The sequence below is a fragment of the Phoenix dactylifera genome, unplaced genomic scaffold (genome assembly GCF_009389715.1).
Source record: "Phoenix dactylifera cultivar Barhee BC4 unplaced genomic scaffold, palm_55x_up_171113_PBpolish2nd_filt_p 000346F, whole genome shotgun sequence".
NCBI classification, from domain to species: Eukaryota; Viridiplantae; Streptophyta; class Magnoliopsida; order Arecales; family Arecaceae; genus Phoenix; species Phoenix dactylifera.
The window spans coordinates 523,626-543,273 of NW_024067805.1; the positions used below are offsets into that span (position 1 = coordinate 523,626).

A 19,648-nucleotide genomic window follows, 5' to 3' on the forward strand; every position below is an offset into this window, starting at 1 on the left:
TTAAATTTATTTATAAAATGAAATAAATAATAAAAATTTTAAGCAATTTCTCTGAATGATATCACTCTTGTAAATTAGACTTTAAAATCCTGAAACCAAAATATGTTCTGATTATGCAATTAAATATAATTTTATCTTTCTATAATGTTGACATCATATAGGGTGCTAGATGTAAATATGGTTAAATTTGACTTTTCTGCAACCAATAATAGATGAGGAAAGAAAAAACCTACTTCTAAAAAAACATATATACATACACATGGAAAGTAAGTCACAGCCCTCCACATGGCATGAGTAGCTTACTTCTAGGAATAACATTGCATTGCTGGTGGATAATTGTGGCACCTCAATTTGAGTTGCATATGGCGTGGTTCCATAGATCGATGACCATGCTTTCATGCCGGGAGAAAGATCGATTGATATATAAATGAGCACCGACGGTTGGTCTTAGAGAAAGGCTCGAAGAAGTTTTTTAAGTATTTTGTTGTTTTATTCTCATGAATAAACTTATACTCGAATACATTAGTTCATCCGATTTATTAAAAAAAAAAAAGAAACCCCAGAGAAGTCTGGATCCAAGCATGCAATGGCGCACGGAATCCACGATCCCGCGGAAAAGTATAAAAGAGCAATGCTACGGTGACTCCAGAAAATTACTCATCGGACAAAATTACCCAATCCTGTCACAGCCATGACACCTCAAACTAGAATTCATTAGCTTGGCCGGACTCGTGCTTTTTTTTTTAAAAAAAAAAGAAAAATTGTGATAAAGGGTGGTTTAGCCACCCAAGTTATATCCAAAAGTGAAAATTTGTCGAACTGCCGCCTTTCGAGTGGCTTCTCCATTCTACTTTGCCAAAGGTGAAAACCTAAATTGATTTTAGTTGATTTCATTTTTATATGATGCCTGAAATTAACGGATATTGCAAGTTTTAGCACTGCATTCTTCTCTCTTCTTGTGCCTTCTCTTTTCTGCTAGTTTGATTGGTGTAACAAAATTAGGGACCATCCTCTTGTCTGCGTTGGTTGAAATTTCACTTTTCGAGGGAAGGAGAGCACTTGGAGCAGCCATCATTCTACTAGATTGTAAGCACACGTCCGCTAATCTAATCTAGCTGATGCAATATGTTACGGGGGGTTTTCCGAATTTAGTCCCACATCGGCTAATCAGCGGAAATGTCTGTGCCTTAAATGGGGGGCTCAATAACCTCTTCTCACCGATGCGCCTTTTGAAGGGTAAACCCATGAGGGGTGGAATGGGTGGTTCCACCCGGGGCGCCGTCAAAGCGCGGACCCCCGGGAGCGGTCACGATCCCCGATCTCCAAAGCGGACAATACCTCGGTGAGGACGCGGTCGCTTTCCCTGCTCGGCTGGTGTGTGGGCTGTGCTGGTGACGGGGTGCAAATCCCGCATCAGATGGCGCTAGAAGGAGGGCCTGGCCCTCCGCCTATCCAGCAAGGAGCCGACCCGGGCACAGGACCTTCCTGCTGGGGGGGCTGTGTTACAGGGGGGTTCCCCGAATTTAGTCCCACATCGGCTAATCAGCGAAAAGGTCTGTGCCTTAAATGGGGGGCTCAATAACCTCTTCTCACCGAGGCGCCTTTTGAAGGGCAAACCCATGAGGGGTGGAATAGGTGGTTCCACCCGGGGTGCCGTCAAAGCGCGGACCCCCGGGAGCGGTCACGATCCCCGATCCCCAAAGCGGACAATACCTCGGTGAGGACGCGGTCGCTTTCCCTGCTCGGCTGGCGTGCGGGCTGTGCTGGTAACGGGGTGCAAATCCCACATCACAATAAGATATCTGATTGCAGCTAGTTTAATTGGCAAAGTTGCATTCTGTACAATATCATAATTCCATTATGGTTGATTAAAAGCAATTTCAACACCTTCAAAATATCTTGAGCAAAATGTCAAACACTCATCAGCAATATATCCTTCAGCAATCGATCTCTCGGGATATGCTCGATTGCATATATATTCCTTTAAACGCACAAAATACCTTCAAGATTTAATTTTAATTCTCAATATCAACATCAAAAAGATAATAGGATACATCCATATTAATAATAAATATAGACTTTCGAGTTTAGAAAAATCACCTCTCAATAGGATACATCCATCGGTAGTGAACCGGTCCACCAAGTTTAGCTTCCACAATCAAGTGAATGAGTAGATGAACCATAATTATAAAAAATTCAGGAGGAAAGATCTTCTCCATATGGCATAGTGTAAGTGCAACATTAAACTCCAATTGATCAAGCTCCTTAGGATCAAGAACTTTGGAATATAATACCTTAAAAATGGATAATAACTGAGACACAATTGCAAGAACTTGTTTTTGAGCTGATGATCTTAAAGCCAATGGAAAGTATCTTGCATCAAAATGTGACCATTGTGACTTTTAAGATTTGAAAGTTTTCGCTCTTTAAGATTAACCCATCTTGAAATGTATGATGCATACCCATCAGGAACTTTCATATTTTTCAGAACCGTTAGAAAAAAAATCTTTCTCTTGAGTAGACATTGTATAACATGCAGGAGGTATAAAATATTTTAAATCAAGATGCGCTTTCAAGTTGTCTTTAGTCTTTTCTTCAAGATTTAACAATGTTCCAATCAAGTTATCACAAACATTCTTTTCTATATGCATGACATCAAGATTATATCGAAGAAGATTATACTCCCAATAAGGTAAATAAAAAAAAATGATCATTTTTTTTCCATAACTGCTTCTGTGTAGATACCGAGATTGTGCCATCATCATTTTCCTGCCCGTAAATGTTGTTATCATTCTCGAAGTTGTTAGCGTCCTCAAAAACCTATGTCATTTGAGCTGCCAACATCCCCCCTTTCCCGCTTCTTTGAACTGTTGGAGACCTTACCGGTTATGTAGTTAGTGCCATGAGTTTGTTTAAGGACTTCAGTTCTAGTTGGTGGAATAAGGGCAGATCGCAACTCTATGGTACCATCAAACTGATTATTCTGATGTCGAAATGGATGGTTTGCTTCTAACCATCGATGATAACCCATATAACAGAACTTTCCTCCATGTTTTAACCAATATGAATGGGTTGAATCTCCACAAGAAGGGCATGTAATACGCCCTTAGTGCTCCAACCAGGTAAATTAGCATATGCAGAAAAATCATTGATTGTCCAGATAAGAGCTGCACGCAATTTGAATGTTCAGCCAGTGAAAGCATCAAATGCATCAATACCCTCCCATAACTTTTTCAATTCATCTATTAAAGGCTACAGAAAAATATCTATATCGTTACTTGGGCCTTTATCACCTGGAATAACCATCGACAGAATGAGTGAAGACTGTTCATAAACATCCATGGTGGCAAATTATATGGGACCAAAATAGCTGACCAAGTGCCGTATGTAGAACTCATTGATCGAAATGGATTAAATCCATCAATAGCCAAACCCAGCCTAATACTACGAACATCAGAAGCAAATTCGTGATGTCTATCATCAAATACTTTCCATGCTAAACTATCCGCTGGGTGTTTTAACGTTTTGTTGTGGTTCAAATCTGGCCCGAGGGTGACCACGCCAGTGGAGCCAAGGGAGCTGCTGGTGCTTGAAAAGAGAAGACGAGAGCCACCTCCTGTGCGACGGCCGTGGTCCTGCAAAAAGCCTCACCGGTGTTCTCGGTTAGGGCCCTCCGACGATCAAGTTAGAGTGGATAAATTTAGTCCAGCCAAAGGTCCCTTAGGAATTACCTGACCGAGCTATTTATAGCCTCGGTAGAGTGGCTCAGGTGACGAAGGTGCTGTCAGTCCCCATCATGAGGGGGTATGGCTCTGAGCCGGATGGCATGCAGCTCAAGTAGGCTGGCTCTTAAGAACAGTAGGGCGTTAATAGTCACAGCAGGATATTGCCAGAGTAGTCAAGGTGCCGTCTGACTGCTGTTGGCCGGTTATGGAGACATGACACGGCGGTGTGGTGAAGTACAGCCATGTAGGTGGGCGTAGGCCCGCACGTGATTTTTAAATTTCAATTTTTTTAAATTAAAAATTAATTTTTAAATTTTTTTATTAAATTATAAATTATATAAATTTTGTAAAAACAAAAGTTAATATCACCATTAACATCATCCATATATCGACAACATATAAAAAATTCAAGACGACATGGAATCATTTAATCATTTCCTATTTTTTGGCAATCTTTGATTTATTTTTTTAAGCAATTTAAATGAAATATTTAAAAAAGAATATAGGGGAAAGAAATTTTACCTTATTTAGTTTTTGCTGGATTTTTCTTGAAGAAAAACGACGCTCTCTGACCCTTCTAAATTTTTTTCACGCCTTTATCTTTGCCTTTCTCTTCTTTTTCTCCTCCTTCTTCGTCTTTGCTTTTCCTTTCACCTTATTTCTGGCTTTGGCTGATTAATCGTTCGGCTTTTATAGTCAAGTAAATGCAAAGACAACCACGCTGGACACTGTGGCACCACCGTATGTGCCACAGTGCTTGTCGGCCCTGCCCTTTACTTTCGGCCAGCGCTGTGGCACTCTTGAAAGTGCCTCTCTTTGGCGCTGTGGCACTTTCAAAGTGCCACAGCGCGAGCACTTAGCGCCTGGCTATGGCCACGCGCTGTCCCCCACACCCCCTATCGATGCGAACTGAATCGAGCGATTCGCACCGGTATGAGCATGTACCGGTGCTCAGTTCGCACTGGTACATGCCAAAAATCGACCGGTTCTGACTCAGATTGGGTCGGAACCGATTTCCACCCCCGTACCGGACCGGTGCTAGTCGGTACCGGTCTGGTACGGGCTGAACCGACCGGTACAGGTCGGATCAACAGACAGTGATCTCCACCAAGTTTAATTCTCGGTCCCTGAGCCCCTTTTATTTTTTAAAAAAATGCTGAAAATGCCCTTTCCCTCCTAATCTCCCATTCCTAGAAGGAGAAGAAAAAGGCCCGGCCACCGCCGACCACGGCCGCCCCTGTTCGAGCTCCCTCCCGTGGTCACCGCCGGCCCCGGCTCGCCCCCTTTTGAGCCCCTTCCCGCGACCCCGCTCCCTCCCGAGCCTTCTCTCGCGGCCGCGCCGCCAGGAATGCCCCCGCCCCTGCCCCCTCACGTGCCCCCTACTGCGACTGTGGCCGGCCGCAACCCGCCCTCCTCTCGCGTCTGCCGCGGCCCGGCCCCTTTACGGGGCCGCCGGCCTCGCGGGAGGAGATGTGTTCTCCGCTGGCCAACCGTGTCCCTGCCCCCTCTCGGGCCCCCTCCTGCGGCCGCCGCGGCCCGGCCCCCTTCCGGCGTCGCCAGCTCGCGGGAGGAGAAGAAAGAAGAAAGAAGAAGGGAAGAAGAGAAAAAGAAAAAGAAAAAAAATAGAAGAAAAGAAAAGAAAAAGAAGAAAAGGAAAAAAAAGAAGAAAAAAAAAGAAAAAAAAAGAAAAGGAAAGAAAAAAAGAAGAAAAAAATGAAAGAAAAGAAAAATGAATGGACCGAGCAATAAATGGACCGGTCGTAAAATCTTCGGTCCAATATCTCTACCAAACTTTAGAGACCGGTCGATAAATGGACCGGTTTTAAAATCTTCCGTTCAATATCTCCACCAACGTTAGAGACCGGTCAATAAATGAACCCGTCATTAATTACTCCTAGCTTTTTTTTCATGTGGGTAAGTACCTGCAAACTGGGAAGTTACTAGGCCTCAAGTTGTTCCACTAGTCTTCTGGCAATTTATCTATATAAGCAACCACCGCCACATCCTTGAGGACATCATCCACTTCCCTCATTGTGGGAGAACCATAGTAGACCATTGTCCGTTTTAGCTGAGAGATGGTGATGAGCTACATACCATCTTTCCTTATAGCACTGCTGCTAGCAAGTTCTGGTCTTGGCAGCTGCTTTCACTTCACCTCCCTTGCTGAAGCATGTAGTCCCAGTGGCCAACTTGTAGGCAAGGCTGGCCACTGCAACACCGAGAACAACTCCGAGTGTTGTAAGGCTGGAAAGAAGTACCCTCAGTACCTTTGCTCGCCGCCGGTGACCGGAGCCACCAGTGCAAGGATGACCATCAACAGCTTCAAAAAAGGTGGGGACGGTGGTGGACCTTCGGAGTGCGACAATAGGTACCACAGCAACAAGGAGAGGGTTGTGGCCCTCTCAACTGGATGGTTCAATCACCGCAGCCGATGCGGCAAAAACATCAGGATCAACGCAAATGGTAAGTCCGTGCTGGCTAAAGTTGTTGATGAGTGTGATTCTGTAAATGGTTGCGACGCCGAGCACGATTTCCAGCCACCATGTCATAACAATATAGTGGATGCATCAAGGGCAGTGTGGAAGGCTCTCGGGATCCCCTATTCGCAGATTGGGGACTATCAGATTACTTGGTCCGATGCATGATGAGAGATGATCTCGTATTAGAAGCCTATGTTATGCAACTATAATAAATTCCAAAGTCGCTGTCTGGCTTTGTTTGCCCTATGTTAAATAAATCATATCAATATGCAATCGAAGGACTATAGTTGCCAGTTTGCTTTCAAAGTTCTCTGCTTGCATGTTATGTACTAATGTTATCTTCTAGTTTTATCTCAAACCAGCGGAGACACCATATAGCAATCTAGAACCAAAATTCATTTAAAATCTAATCACAAGCAATAAGATTTGTATATGGTCAGTCTCTACAAATTTATGCTATAGTATCTCCTAATCTATATAAGTCATGCATCGTGTCCGCTCTAATATCATTTATGATAATTCAGGATCTCATCTAAAAATGCTATCCGGAAGGTATTATTTGAATTTTTTGGTCATATATAAATATTTAAAATTTATTTAATAAATAATTAATGTGTGACTAAATACATGTCTGTACGAGTTCTTCACACGCCAACCACTTTAAGCACATGGTATGGGCCAAGAGAATTGCTCCCTTTTTTGGTTTAAAAAGGATGGGAGGCTCTGTATTGGAAGCACGGATGCTTGGCGGTGCGCTTTTGCAGCGAAGAGGATCCTGGGTCTTGTATTTGATTGGAGAAGGAAGATGTGGACGTACTACAGAGGAAGCAAATGAATGATAGGAATGTCAAAAGATTCTTTAAAAATACGAATTAATTGTTGTCCTTTTACCGGGGCAACCTCATATTTTTCATGAAATGGAAGGTTTAGCCACCCAGTTATTATTATTACTAGAGGTTAATACTTACAAAGTATATTACAAGGAGATTAAGAAGTTCCCTACTGTCTTCTCCAGGAGCCGAGGTTTACTCATGGCCTCGACAATAGGGTGGAGGGAAGGAAGTAGTTAGCACTTGAGCTTGATGCTGAAGATTTACAGTAGTTAGCATCCTATGAAGCTGTTGCACAGGCATCTGGTATCTTGCCGATCGAGTGGCATATGTCCAGCTACAATGAAGGAAGAGGCATTGTTCTATGACTTTCTCCGATGAAGTAGCTTCGATTATTTCTTTCTTTCCAAAGAGCCCAGCTCATCGTGGATAGAAGACAGTCCCAAGCCAGCTTCACTTCATCTTTTCAATGGCCTTCCTCCAGCTAGTCCAAAGCTCCTGAATGGTACAAGCTAAAGGCTGAGGTAGTAGAGCTTGACCGGAGCTCCGGCAAGAACCCCGGCCTATTCCAGCGGCCGGCGGCAGCGCACACAGGAGGAATGCTGGTGACTTGCCGGCTTAATTCAAAAAAAACATGGCTAGAAGACCGGAAGAAGAAGAGAGGAGGAGCGGCTTGGGTCTTACCTCAGTCCTACGAAGATACGGCGAGGAATCAAGGAGGAGACTTGGAAGAAGAGCTTGGGAATCAGTAGCGATATCTCAGGTTTTCATTGATGAAACTAGGAAGAGGAGGAAAGAGCCTTAAATAGGCAAGGTTTTTGAGTTCGAATCAATCTAGGACTGCCTAATATCCTTGATTTTCGCCAGAAATAGAGGAGGAAGAAGACTCCGATCGAAAGTCTTCTTTATCCATCACCAGCAACAAGATCGCTTCAATTGGGCCTGGCCTCTTCAGGCTGGCCCACTAACCCAGTTTGGCACGGGCTAGGTTATCACAGAAAGAGCCCGGAAAATTTTCCGGTTCTGGGACCTTGTCTTTTGCCATGCCCAATGTGTTTATCGATCCAATTCATTCAAGTTGATGGATTTTCCCCGGACAACCTCATATTATGATCAAATTAAGCACTATGGTCCAATACTAATCAAATTTAAGCACTATGGTTCAATACTAGCCCATGAAGGCATCTATGTCTATGATCGGATGCAATGGCAGCCATCCGGGACTGAACCACTCTGCAATGCAACATAATGCTCCTAGGTGTTAAAGCTATATTATCATATTTTTCTTCTCAAATTTAGTGAATATTTATCCTTCATCCCAACAATCTAGCTGGCGATTAGAAGTACCATATGGAGTCGGTCCTTTTGAGTTGCAAATGCCCAGACGCACCATGAATCTACCAATTGGGACCATAAGCTTTGAAGAAGAGGAATCATATATAACAGAAACTTGGCGGACAGACTTGCTGCTGCCAGAAGCAGTAATCGTGCGATGACTTGCCTTTTAGCCGGCATGAGCTGGGTTTTGGCCATTTTTTGCGTGCATAGGTCCTAACGCAATAATCGACAAACCCATCTCCACGGACACGTCGTGACTTTTACCCGTGTACTTTTCTTTCATATAGGAATTACCTGCAAACTGAGAAAGTTATGAGACCTCAAGTTGTTCCACTAGTCTTTTGGCATTGCATCTATATAAGCAAACACCACGCAATATCCTTGAGCACATCATCCACTTCTTTAGGAGGACCCTTTAGTTAGACCCGTCCCCCGGGGCCCCGGACACGTCGTGGTTTTTATCGATATAGTTCTCTTTCATATCGAAACTACTTGCAAACCGAGGCCAAGTAGTTCCACTAGTCTTCCGGCATCGCATCTATATAAGCAAACCCCACACACATTCTTGAGGACATCATCCACTCCTCTCATCGCAGGAGCACCATAGTAGATCATTTTGCCTTTTAGTTGAGACATGGTGAGCTATATACCATCTCTGGTTCTAGTACTACTGCTATCAAGTTTGGGTCTCGGCGCTAGCTTTCGCATCACCTCCCATGCTGAAGCATGCAGACCTAGTGGGTTCCTTAAAGGCAAGGCTGGCAAGTGCAACCCCGAGAACGAATCCGAGTGTTGTAAGGCTGGAGAGAAGTACCCACAGTACCGTTGCTCGCCGCCGGTGACCGAAGCCACCCGTGCAACGATGACCATCAACAGCTTCGAAAAAGGTGGGGATGGGGGTGGACCTTCGGAGTGCGACAATAGTTACCACAGTGATCATGAGAGAGTTGTGGCCCTCTCAACAGGTTGGTACCATCACGGCAGCCGATGCGGCAAAAACATCAGGATCCATGCAAATGGTAAGTCCGTACTGGCTAAAGTTGTTGATGAGTGTGATTCTGTACATGGTTGCGACGCCGAGCACGATTTCCAGCCACCATGTCCTCACAATATAGTGGATGCTTCACCGGCAGTGTGGAAGGCTCTCAGGATCCCTTCGCACGTTGGAGAGCATAAGATTACTTGGTCCGATGCATGATACATTAGCAAAGATCACGCATTGGAAACCTATGTTGTGCACCTACAATAAATTCCAAAGTCACTCTCTGGCTTTGTTTGCCCTATGTGATATCAATTATATCAATATGTAATCGCCAGTGGAGATACTATCAACCTTAAGTACCTCCAATATTGTTTTATAATAAATTCCGAAGTCACTCTCTTGCTTTGTTTGTTTGTCCTATGTGATATCAATTATATCATTATGTAATCGCTAGGGGAGATACTATCAACCTTAAGTACCTCCATTGTTTTTCCCCCCCCCCAAAAAAAAAAACAAAAACAAAAAGTGACCAACGATAGAGATGTAACAGCCCAGGTCTTCACTCATGATCTCACATTGGAAACCTATGTTTTACACCTATAATAAATTCCAAAGTCACTCTCTAGCTTTGTTTGCCCTATGTGACATCAATTATAACAATATGTAATCGCCAGTGGAGATACTATCAACCTTAAGTACCTCCATTGTTTTCCCAAATGAAAATTAACAGAAAGTGACTAATGATGGGGATATAACAACCGAAGACTTCACCCATGATCTAACATTGGAAACCTATATTGTGCAACTATAATGAATTCCAAAGTCACTCTCTGGCTTTGTTTGCCCTACGTGATATCAATTATATCAATATGTAATCGCCAGTGGAGATACCATCAACCTTAAGTACCTCCATTGTCCCCCCCCTCCAAAAAAAAAAAACAACAGAAAGTGACTAACGATGGGGATGTAACAACCCAGGCCTGCACCCATGATCTTACATTGAAAACCTATGCTGTGCACCTATAATAAATTCCAAAGTCACTCTCTGGCTTTGTTTGCCCTATGTGATATCAATTATATCAATATGTAATCGCCAGTGGAGATACCATCAACCTTAAGTATCTCCATTGTTTTCCCCCCCCAAAAAAAAGGAAGTGACAAATGATGGGGATATAACAATCCAGGACTTTACCAAAAAATACTAGTCGAAAGGTATTTTTTTGGATTTCTTAGTCCTGTATAAGTACCCAAGATCTCCTCGATGAATAACCAGTGTGAAACTAAACACGTACCTGCCAGGGGATGTCAGGAGACAATTAAGAAATACACATTAGTTATTATTTCCTTTTACTAGGGCAACCTCGGTATTATGATCATGGCTACAATGGTTAGCTAAATATCCAGAGGAGCCACCACTAACATTCCAATCTATCAATCGCCGGAGGGAATGTGTATGCCCTGCCAACGTAATCCATATGTAATCCACAAGTAGCAAGCAGCAGCTCACCGAATTTAAGCATTATGATTAACTACTAGCCCACGGGGCATCACATGTGGGTGGTGAGATTGGATTGCCACATTGATCAAATTCTCCTCCACATCCTCTGAACTCTGGACCATAAACATAAAATCACCTTTCAACTCCAAGGGTGGTGTTAAAAAGACTACTTCATACCAACCGTTTTCTTTCTAGAATCATTGTGTGTACTATTAATTCATTTGCAAACATGTAATCATATTTTTGATCGAAAACATATGCTAGGTAGTTGATTATAGAATTCAAAATAATCAATTAAATGCCCCGAGATCTATTAGAGTTTAGTTGATGAATTTGATTAGCTAATTGGATGAATTCCCCGAACAGGCATTTGATTAATTTGTGTCCTTATGTGCATGCTATTTCAATATGAGCTTTTCGATTATAATTAAGGTAATTATTTTATCTGGTATTGTTTATTTGATTATTTTTTTATTGTATTATTTATGGTGTAGTGGTTGGAAATTCTTGCTGGGCTGGAAAAACTCATATCCTTCTTTATATTTTTTTTCAAGAGTCATAGAGTGCGTAATCTCGAATGAGTGAGACATCAAGTTCGAGCTGTAGAGTTATTAGTTTATTAGTTAGCTATCTCTATTTTTTTGATACCGATGAACATCTGAAATTTTGTAATTGAGCAAGTTAGTTATTTAATTAAATGGTTTTATTGGATTAAATTGACTATTAATTGTTGTTTTAAATTTCTGAAATTACATGAATATTATTCATCTTAGGCCTTGCATATTATGTAGGGCCTGGCCCTAGGGAGTATGCAGCCATTTTTTGCGTGCATAGGTCCTAACGCAATAATCGACAAACCCATCTCCACGGACACGTCATGACTCTTACCCGCATAGTTTTCTTTCATATAGGAATTACCTGCAAACTGAGAAAGTTATGAGACCTCCAGTTGTTCCACTAGCCTTTTGGCATTGCATATAAATATATAAGCAAACGCCACGCATCCTTGAGCACATCATCCACTTCTTTTGGAGGACCCTTTAGTTAGACCCGTCCCCCGGACACGTCGTGGATTTCATCTAAAAAGAAATCCACCCGTGCTCGCCGCCGATCCATATATAAGCAAACGTCAGTACCGTTGCTCGCCGCCGGTGACCGGAGCCACCCGTGCAACGATGACCATCAACAGCTTCGAAAAAGGTGGGGATGGGGGTGGACCTTCGGAGTGCGACAATAGTTACCACAGTGATCATGAGAGAGCTGTGGCCCTCTCAACAGGTTGGTACCATCACGGCAGCCGATGCGGCAAAAACATCAGGATCCATGCAAATGGTAAGTCCGTACTGGCTAAAGTTGTTGATGAGTGTGATTCTGTACATGGTTGCGACACCCAGCGCGACCACCAGCCACCATGTCCTCACAATATAGTGGATGCTTCACCGGCAGTGTGGAAGGCTCTCAGGATCCCTTCGCACGTTGGAGAGCATAAGATTACTTGGTCCGATGCATGATACATTAGCAACGATCTCGCATTGGAAACCTATGCTGTGCACCTATAATAAATTCCAAAGTCACTCTCTGGCTTTAAATTGTTTGCCCTATGTGATATTAATTATATCAATATGTAATCGCCAGTGGAGATACTATCAACCTTAAGTACCTCCAATATTGTTTTATAATAAATTTCGAAGTCACTCTCTTGCGTTGTTTGTTTGTCCTATGTGATGAGAGCACAAAAGTACGATCTAAGTACCAATTAACTTAGTCTAATGCTAGCAAAATAATGATAAATAATAGGTGTTAACATTTGCATGATTAAATATTTTATCCTTAGCACTTATTATAATTTTTATCGTTATTTTATATAAATTCATCTAAAAAGAATGCATCTTCCCAACTGCGTAACAGAATCCATGACTCTTCTTCCGCGCACCCGAGCGACTTCCCATATTCCGCGATGCATCCCAAGCTTCCAGCCATGTCCAGTCAATTGACTTTGTGATTCCAAATCAGCATCATCCCAAGCGCCAGCATCAGCTTTTTCCATCTTCACCGTCCCAGGTTCCACGTCTGCATTGTCCCGCGATCAGCCTTCCTCCCAGCCGAGATTAGCGTCCAAGCTTTCGCGTCCGCGATCTGCTCGCTTCCGAGTCCACGCTCCTTTCTTCCGCATCAGTCTCATCCCGTGCGATCCAGCCGTCCACGGTTCAGCTCCCAGGCATATCAACCGATCCCAGCATCCATGATTAGCCCTCATCCGGGCATCTTCCAGATCTGCATCTCATCTCGTTCGCGTGCAATCCTCCGTTATCAGCTTCCACCCAGCATCTCGAGCCCAACATCCAGCCGTCCGTGGTGATTCTCCTGCATCCAATTCCCTGCAATCTTTCGTTTCCGCGTCTGCCTCTTTCCTTGTTTCAAAGCTTCCGCGATCAACGTCTGCGAGCAATCTTTAGGATTCCCAGCATCCCATGAAGCGTCGCAGCGTCCACAAGAATCTTCTGCACCCATCCGCGCGTCGTCCGCACCCGCGATCAGCCCCAGTCATCCCGTTCGTCCATCCGAGTCCCAGCAAAAGCCCAGCCGTCCGCGAAGCACCTTCGATCCCAGATCCACCCCTCCGCGTCCGCTTCCCGTGATCAGCCTCTCCACGCGCGATCAGGGGAATCGTCGTTGGTCCATGGGCTCTGGGGATCTATATGAAGAGAGCTCTCTCGGCTGGAAAGGGGGCTCTTATTCAAAGAAAAAAAAAACAGAGAGGGGAAGCGGGGCTGCCATTCAAAAAAAAAAAGAAACAAAGAAATAGGGTATGCCCTGTTTCTGAAAAGAAAAAGAAAAAAAAACAAAAGAGGAGGTGATGTTTGTAATGGCCGGCTAACTCTCTTAGCAAAGGATGATGGATGAACCCTTGTCATGTTGCTTTCTTCAAGTACACTCTAAACTTTTATTCTAATTGATTTATATCCATTGGTATGTTTTGGATTCTTGCATATTTATTTATTAGATAGATCTTGTATGGTTTATATATATTGATGCATGAATTGTTTTGATGTTTGATTTGTCGTAGATGTAACCGGCACGATAAATACTTGGATGTTGAATTCATGTTTTCAGATTATATACTCCATGATTAGAACTATTCTATCAAATTAATCCTTAATCAAGAATCGCCGAGTTTATTTATTGAAAGTAATATTGTCAAGGAGGATTCCGAATCCCTAGCCTTCTCTATATTCTTGAATTTTGTTTAATTACCTATTATTCTTTGCTTTTAATTTCTGAAAATCAACTGAAAATTACATCTGAAATTATGCTAATAATACCTATACCGTTTCCTGAGGATTCGACCTCGGATTTTCGAGTTTTACTGCTTTTGCGATTCTTCTGCACTTGGAAGAGCAATTTTGCGAACGCATCACTATGTGATATCACTTATATCATTATGTAATCGCCATTGGAGATACTATCAACCTTCTCCATTATCCCCCCCCCCCCCCCCACAAAAAAAGGGACCAACGATAGAGATGTAACAACCCAGGACTTCACTCATGATCATCTCACATTAGAAACCTATATTGTACAGCTATAATAAATTCCAAAGTCACTCTCTAGCTTTGTTTGCCCTATGTGATGTCAATTATATCAATATGTAATCGCCAGTGGAGATACTATTAACCTTAAGTACCTGCATTGTCCCCCCCCCCCCCCCCCAAAAAAAAAAAAGAAAAAGAAAAAAAAAGCAGGAAGTGACTAATGATGGAGATGTAACAATCTAGGACTTCACCCAAAAATGCTAGTTGAAAAGTATTTTTTTGGGTTTCTCAGGCCTGTATAAGTATCCAAGATCTTTTCGGCGAATAATCAATGTGGAACTAAATACATGCCTGCACGAAGATGTTAGAAGACAATTTAAAAATACACATTAGTTGTTATTTCTTTTTACTAGGGCAAACTCAGTATTATGATCATGGCAACAACGGCTAGCTAAATATCCAGGGGAGCCACCACTAACATTCCAAAGCTATCAATGACGGGAGGGAATTTGTACGCCCTGCCAACATAATCCATGTGTAATCCACAAGTAGCAAGCAGCAGCTCACCGAATTTAAGCATTATGATTGAATACTAGCCCATGGGGGCATCACATGTGGGTTCGTGCGATTGGATTGCCACATTAATCAAAATTCTCCTCCACATCCTCTGAACTAAGGACCATAAACATAAAATCAGCTTTCAACTCCAGGGGCGGTGTTAAGGATGGCTCAAAGAATAACTCAAGGATGGCTACATCGGGCACGATGGGCGTCTTCGTTCTCTCTGAGACGTGGGGCCCCTGACGTGATATACTGATGGCAGGTTGACGGTGACATATTTAAGAAGTTATCGACATCAATTGAACGATGCTATCTATTGCTGGCGCTGGAGGTGTTCATTGTCTTACACGCCTCATTCATGTTTGTTCTTACCTCTATTCTTCTTCTTCTTCTTCTTCTTTCTTTTCTTTCTTTCTTTTTTTTTTTTTTTCTTTTTTTATAATAGCGGCTCATATAGCTCTTACATAAGTACAACTAGCAAAATCAAAAAAAAAAAAAAAAATACAGAGGAGGAGGGACAGCTATCACACTCGTCCGAAAGACCTCTTCAAAGTGCCGAGCTACAAAAAAGATAACTCAGTCAGCAGCTTTATTAAACTCCTGACGCACGTGGGCAGCTTGAAAGAAAATATTAGAAATATACCAATAAGGTTGCATCCTTTTCATTTTTCACTTCTAATAGTAAACATTTTTCGCTTCTGAACTTGTGACTATGATCAGAACATTGTTGTATGTCCTAATTCGAGGTTGATTCAACAAGCGAGGAAAGCACTAATTAAGACTTCAAACTTCTTTGAATTTAATTAATGAATATTCTATAATGGCATCCAATGACTTAGACTTAACTAGATCTAATTAACAACCACTTATGCTGACAGTCCTGTACTAACTCATCCCAAGACTGCATTAGATTTTAACATATTGCTGTACGTACTATGCCTTGGTTACCATTTGTATACTTTGGCAAAAATCTCAGCGTCTCTCTTGGTTTTAGTACCTCATCCGTTGCTATGTATGATGATAACTTTGTGCGACTGTCCATCAATGGTTCAGTGATCCCACGTCAGATCACATTAGTAATGAAACTGAGGCGGCCAGCAAATAGGTATCACAAAAAGTTGAGCTTCACGGCGGTGCGTGGGAGTCTCTCCCCCGGCAGTCGGGCCCAACGCCGTCACCTCCGTCGTCAGAAACCCCGACAGTAAGATGAGTGTCAGTCTCGCGGGGAGTGATCCCATGGCTTCCTGCCTCACCGTGAAGGGTGCCGAGGGTTTCAACTCCATCGGCCACTCCATCATCTAGGGTTTCAACTTTATCACCGACTCCGAGAAAGAGGAGGAGGAGTGGATCAACTCCATCGGCTGCTCCATCGTCCAGCACTCCCGCTCTGTCACTGACTTCGAGGGTTTCTTCTCCTTTCTTTTTTTTTGGGTGTGCTTCTCTTGATCGTGTTGGCAGGAAGCTATAGGGAATCAATGTATAGGACCTATAGCCGCTGGATTTCTCTGGCATTATTTACTACGACGCCGATGCGAGAAAGCTATCGGAGGTACCCACACTGCGGTCGTCGCTTCGGAGCCCGCTGCCTTCCTTCCTGCATCCGAGCACCGTCGTTATGATATGAAGAAGGAAGCTGCCTGAGCACTTTGTTAATCCTCCCCTCTCTTTCTCTATTGTGTTAAACAAACCCTCCCTCTTTATGGAATGCTTAGAAGCTACATGTCCCAGTGTTAAACATCACAGTGTTTTTTTTATTTATCTTAATTAAATAGAAGATAACTCCTGGTGGGTGAGACTCTCTTAGATAATTCATGCAAAAAATAGTTATAAATTTTTTCTCCTTTCTCTGACTGCTATTGTAATTTGGCAGTGCTGGAAATCAGTATGGATCTATACTTGTTGGTTGGGTCTCGATCCTTATAAATTATCGCATGCTTCACTCCCTACTTTGCCTTCTTCTTATTGTATCCTACAATTTATGTGTTCAATGCTTCACTCCCTGCTTTGCCTCCCTGCATGATCGTTGATGATATGTACACATGGGTAAATATTTAGCAATTCTTCAGATAATTTCTTTGCAAAACTATCCAGGAGAAAATAGTTATACATTTCAAAAAAAAAAAAACTTTTTTTAAAAATAATTATAATGACGCTTTAAAGCGTCGTTATAAAAAGTTGAGCTCGGCTTTTAGAGACGTTTTTAAGTATTGCTAGAAATCGACCCTTTAGCGATGCTTTTTAGAAGTGTTGGCAAAAAAATTTTCCATCCTTACATAGCTGAAACTTTTGCGATACTTTAAAAAGTGTCAGCAGAAAAATTACCGATACTTATAAGCGTCGGTATAGGCTTTAAAAAGCACCGAAAAAAACTTATTTTTATTATAGTGATACTACACCTCTATCCATTTCCATCTCCTTCGAACAGTGTGATAGTGGCGACAGTCCTTGAAAATCATGGTATCTTAATCTGCGCTATTCTCAATCCTTTTTTCGACCTACATCTTTTTGACTAGTCCAATATTGATGTCACGCTTATGTATGCATCTAGGTCTAGCCCATGCAAGCTTGGTGGCGTAAATATCCGAGTTTTCCCCCTCGCCACTAGCCAGCCATTTTTTTTTGCGGGAAACGATAATATGATACAAAATGTGTACGGATAAAACCAAGAAAATCAAAAAGTAGTACATTCCGAAGAGCACTTGGCAGCTCTGCCTCACCCACCCCAAGGCGGTCTCCAGAGTGGTTGGCGACAAAGGACGCCACCCAATCGGCCACCCCATTGGCGTCTCGAAAGACATGCTGCGCCTGGATAGTCATCCCATCATTGGCCATGGCCTTGATATCCCTCAGCAGCGGGGGGTAGTCGCCAACCCCCCCGAGGCCTGCTGGATCCATCCGATGGTCATTGCAAATCTCCCTCCAGGAGGACCTCCCTCGTCCGCATGCTACGCCGCACATGACACAGTCCCGATCGACCAGGTCGCTCGCAGCTCCGCCTCCGGCATCGAGGTATCAAACTGCTGGCAACCCCCAGCTGCAATCGCCCTGGAATCTGGGCATCTGATCACAAAGCCTGCACCTCCTCTCGCGCCCTCCTTAGGATGCAGCAATCGAAGTTGATCATGAGAAAACTCGAGAATGGGGGCTCCTAGGTGAAAGTCACCATACAGGGCGCTCTACGAGCAAAGGTAGAGCCCCAGGTGTCCTGAGCCATCAAAGATTTATCCGAATGTGCAGCTAGGAAGGCCTCAATTGCCAGCAGTCATGCCCTCTCCACCACCACCACTGTAGAGGGGCACCACTCTTGCTAAAGTCCATGCGTTCCTTGCAAGCCAGATCTGGTAGGCAGTATAGATCGCCCGCACCACCTCCGACCTCCCTTGCGAGGCCCCAACCAGATGTCCAAGAACCTGCAGAAAGGATGCTGCGTGACGCCACATCTCCGTGGGGAAGCCCGCTCTCCCCCAGACCCTCCTAGCCCAGTGGCATTGGAAGATAACGTGGTCTAGCAACTCAACGGTTTGACACTCCGGGCACTGGGGGGGATACTTATGCCCTTCTCAGACTGCAGGAGTCTCGTCGGTAACCGACCCCAGGCGACTTTCTAAAGAAATAAGGCCACCCTGGGGTGCAGCTCGACTTGCCATATCCAGCTGAAGTCCACCGCCAACTGCCCACCACCCTGGACGACGTCGCAGACATCGGCCACCCTGATTGTAGATGTGCAGGACGTGCTCCACACTCTAACATCAGGGTAGGGTTGCACCAGAACTGGGATCGCCCGAATCCGCTCAGCAAGTGGCTTACTGAACAATCATCCGATTCGATCAGTATCCCACCCTCCCCTTTCGGGAAGAAGAAGATCACTCACCCGCAGCCCCTCCTCTGCCTCGACATTGAGTAGGGTTGGCCAGCACCTCAATGGGAGCTCATCCACCCAAGCATCCACCACCAAATCAACCCTCTGACTGTCACCAATCAGCCATCTACATTCGACAGGACTGAGGGCGTATCTGCAAATCTCTCGCCAAATCAGTGATGCTCTCCAGCCCCCGGGTGAGGTCACACTGCCCAACATAGCTGTACCGCGTGACCATCGTCTGACTCTAAAAGCACCGGGGCTCCAAGATAACCCTGACTGCATGCCGAGCAATCAGCTCCTCTCTTCTGGTTAGCAGGGACTGGACCCCCAGCCCCCCCTCCCTAGACGGTCGGCAGACTGACTCTCAATCCACCAGATGCACCCCCGGCCGCCACCCTGTGTCCCCCAAATGAAACTCCGGGCAAGCCTCTTAATCGTTCTCAACACCGTCTTGAAAACCACGGTGTTGGACATCATGTAGATTGGCATGGAGCAAAGCACAAATCTAACCAATATCACCCCGATCATCATGGAGAGTGAGGCCGCCCTCCAACCCTCCAGCCTCTGCTGCACCCAGTGCACCAAGTCCTAGCAGTCTGAGACCTGCAACCTCCTCTCAGTGATAGGGACTTCCAGATAACTCCACGGTCCATCCTGCTCCCTCATCCCAAGTAATCTCCTGATCTCCTGTCGCACCTGCACTTCGGTCTTCGGGCTAAACACAATGGTCGACTTCTAAAGATTCGCCTTCTGACCCGAGGCACGGCAATAGTCCTCCGAGACTTTCCGAAAAACCTTGTGCCTAGCCTTTGAAGTCGGCACCAGTCTGTTTAGGTTGG

General features: G+C 44.0%; 3 protein-coding genes across 3 annotated transcripts; all 3 read left to right on the forward strand.

Moving 5' to 3' along the window:
* Positions 1–5,731: 5,731 nt before the first annotated feature.
* LOC120105714 (putative ripening-related protein 1) lies at positions 5,732–6,511 on the forward strand. The gene has a single exon (XM_039118432.1). It carries the CDS (start codon positions 5,801–5,803, stop codon positions 6,368–6,370), a length of 570 nt encoding a protein of 189 aa, XP_038974360.1. The 5' UTR covers positions 5,732–5,800; the 3' UTR covers positions 6,371–6,511.
* A 2,496-nt stretch (positions 6,512–9,007) lies between these two features.
* Positions 9,008–9,574, forward strand: LOC120105709 (kiwellin-1-like). The gene has a single exon (XM_039118415.1). The coding sequence runs from the start codon at positions 9,008–9,010 to the stop codon at positions 9,569–9,571; it is 564 nt and encodes a 187-aa protein (XP_038974343.1). The 3' UTR covers positions 9,572–9,574.
* Positions 9,575–12,028: 2,454 nt separating this feature from the next.
* LOC120105710 (putative ripening-related protein 2) lies at positions 12,029–12,364 on the forward strand. The gene has a single exon (XM_039118416.1). It carries the CDS (start codon positions 12,029–12,031, stop codon positions 12,362–12,364), a length of 336 nt encoding a protein of 111 aa, XP_038974344.1.
* Positions 12,365–19,648: the final 7,284 nt, after the last annotated feature.

Bases quoted from the DNA above. Each gene is read 5' to 3' on its own strand.
- LOC120105710 (XM_039118416.1), top strand. From the start codon at position 12,029: ATGACCATCAACAGCTTCGAAAAAGGTGGGGATGGGGGTGGACCTTCG.
- LOC120105709 (XM_039118415.1), top strand. From the start codon at position 9,008: ATGGTGAGCTATATACCATCTCTGGTTCTAGTACTACTGCTATCAAGT.
- LOC120105714 (XM_039118432.1), top strand. From the start codon at position 5,801: ATGGTGATGAGCTACATACCATCTTTCCTTATAGCACTGCTGCTAGCA.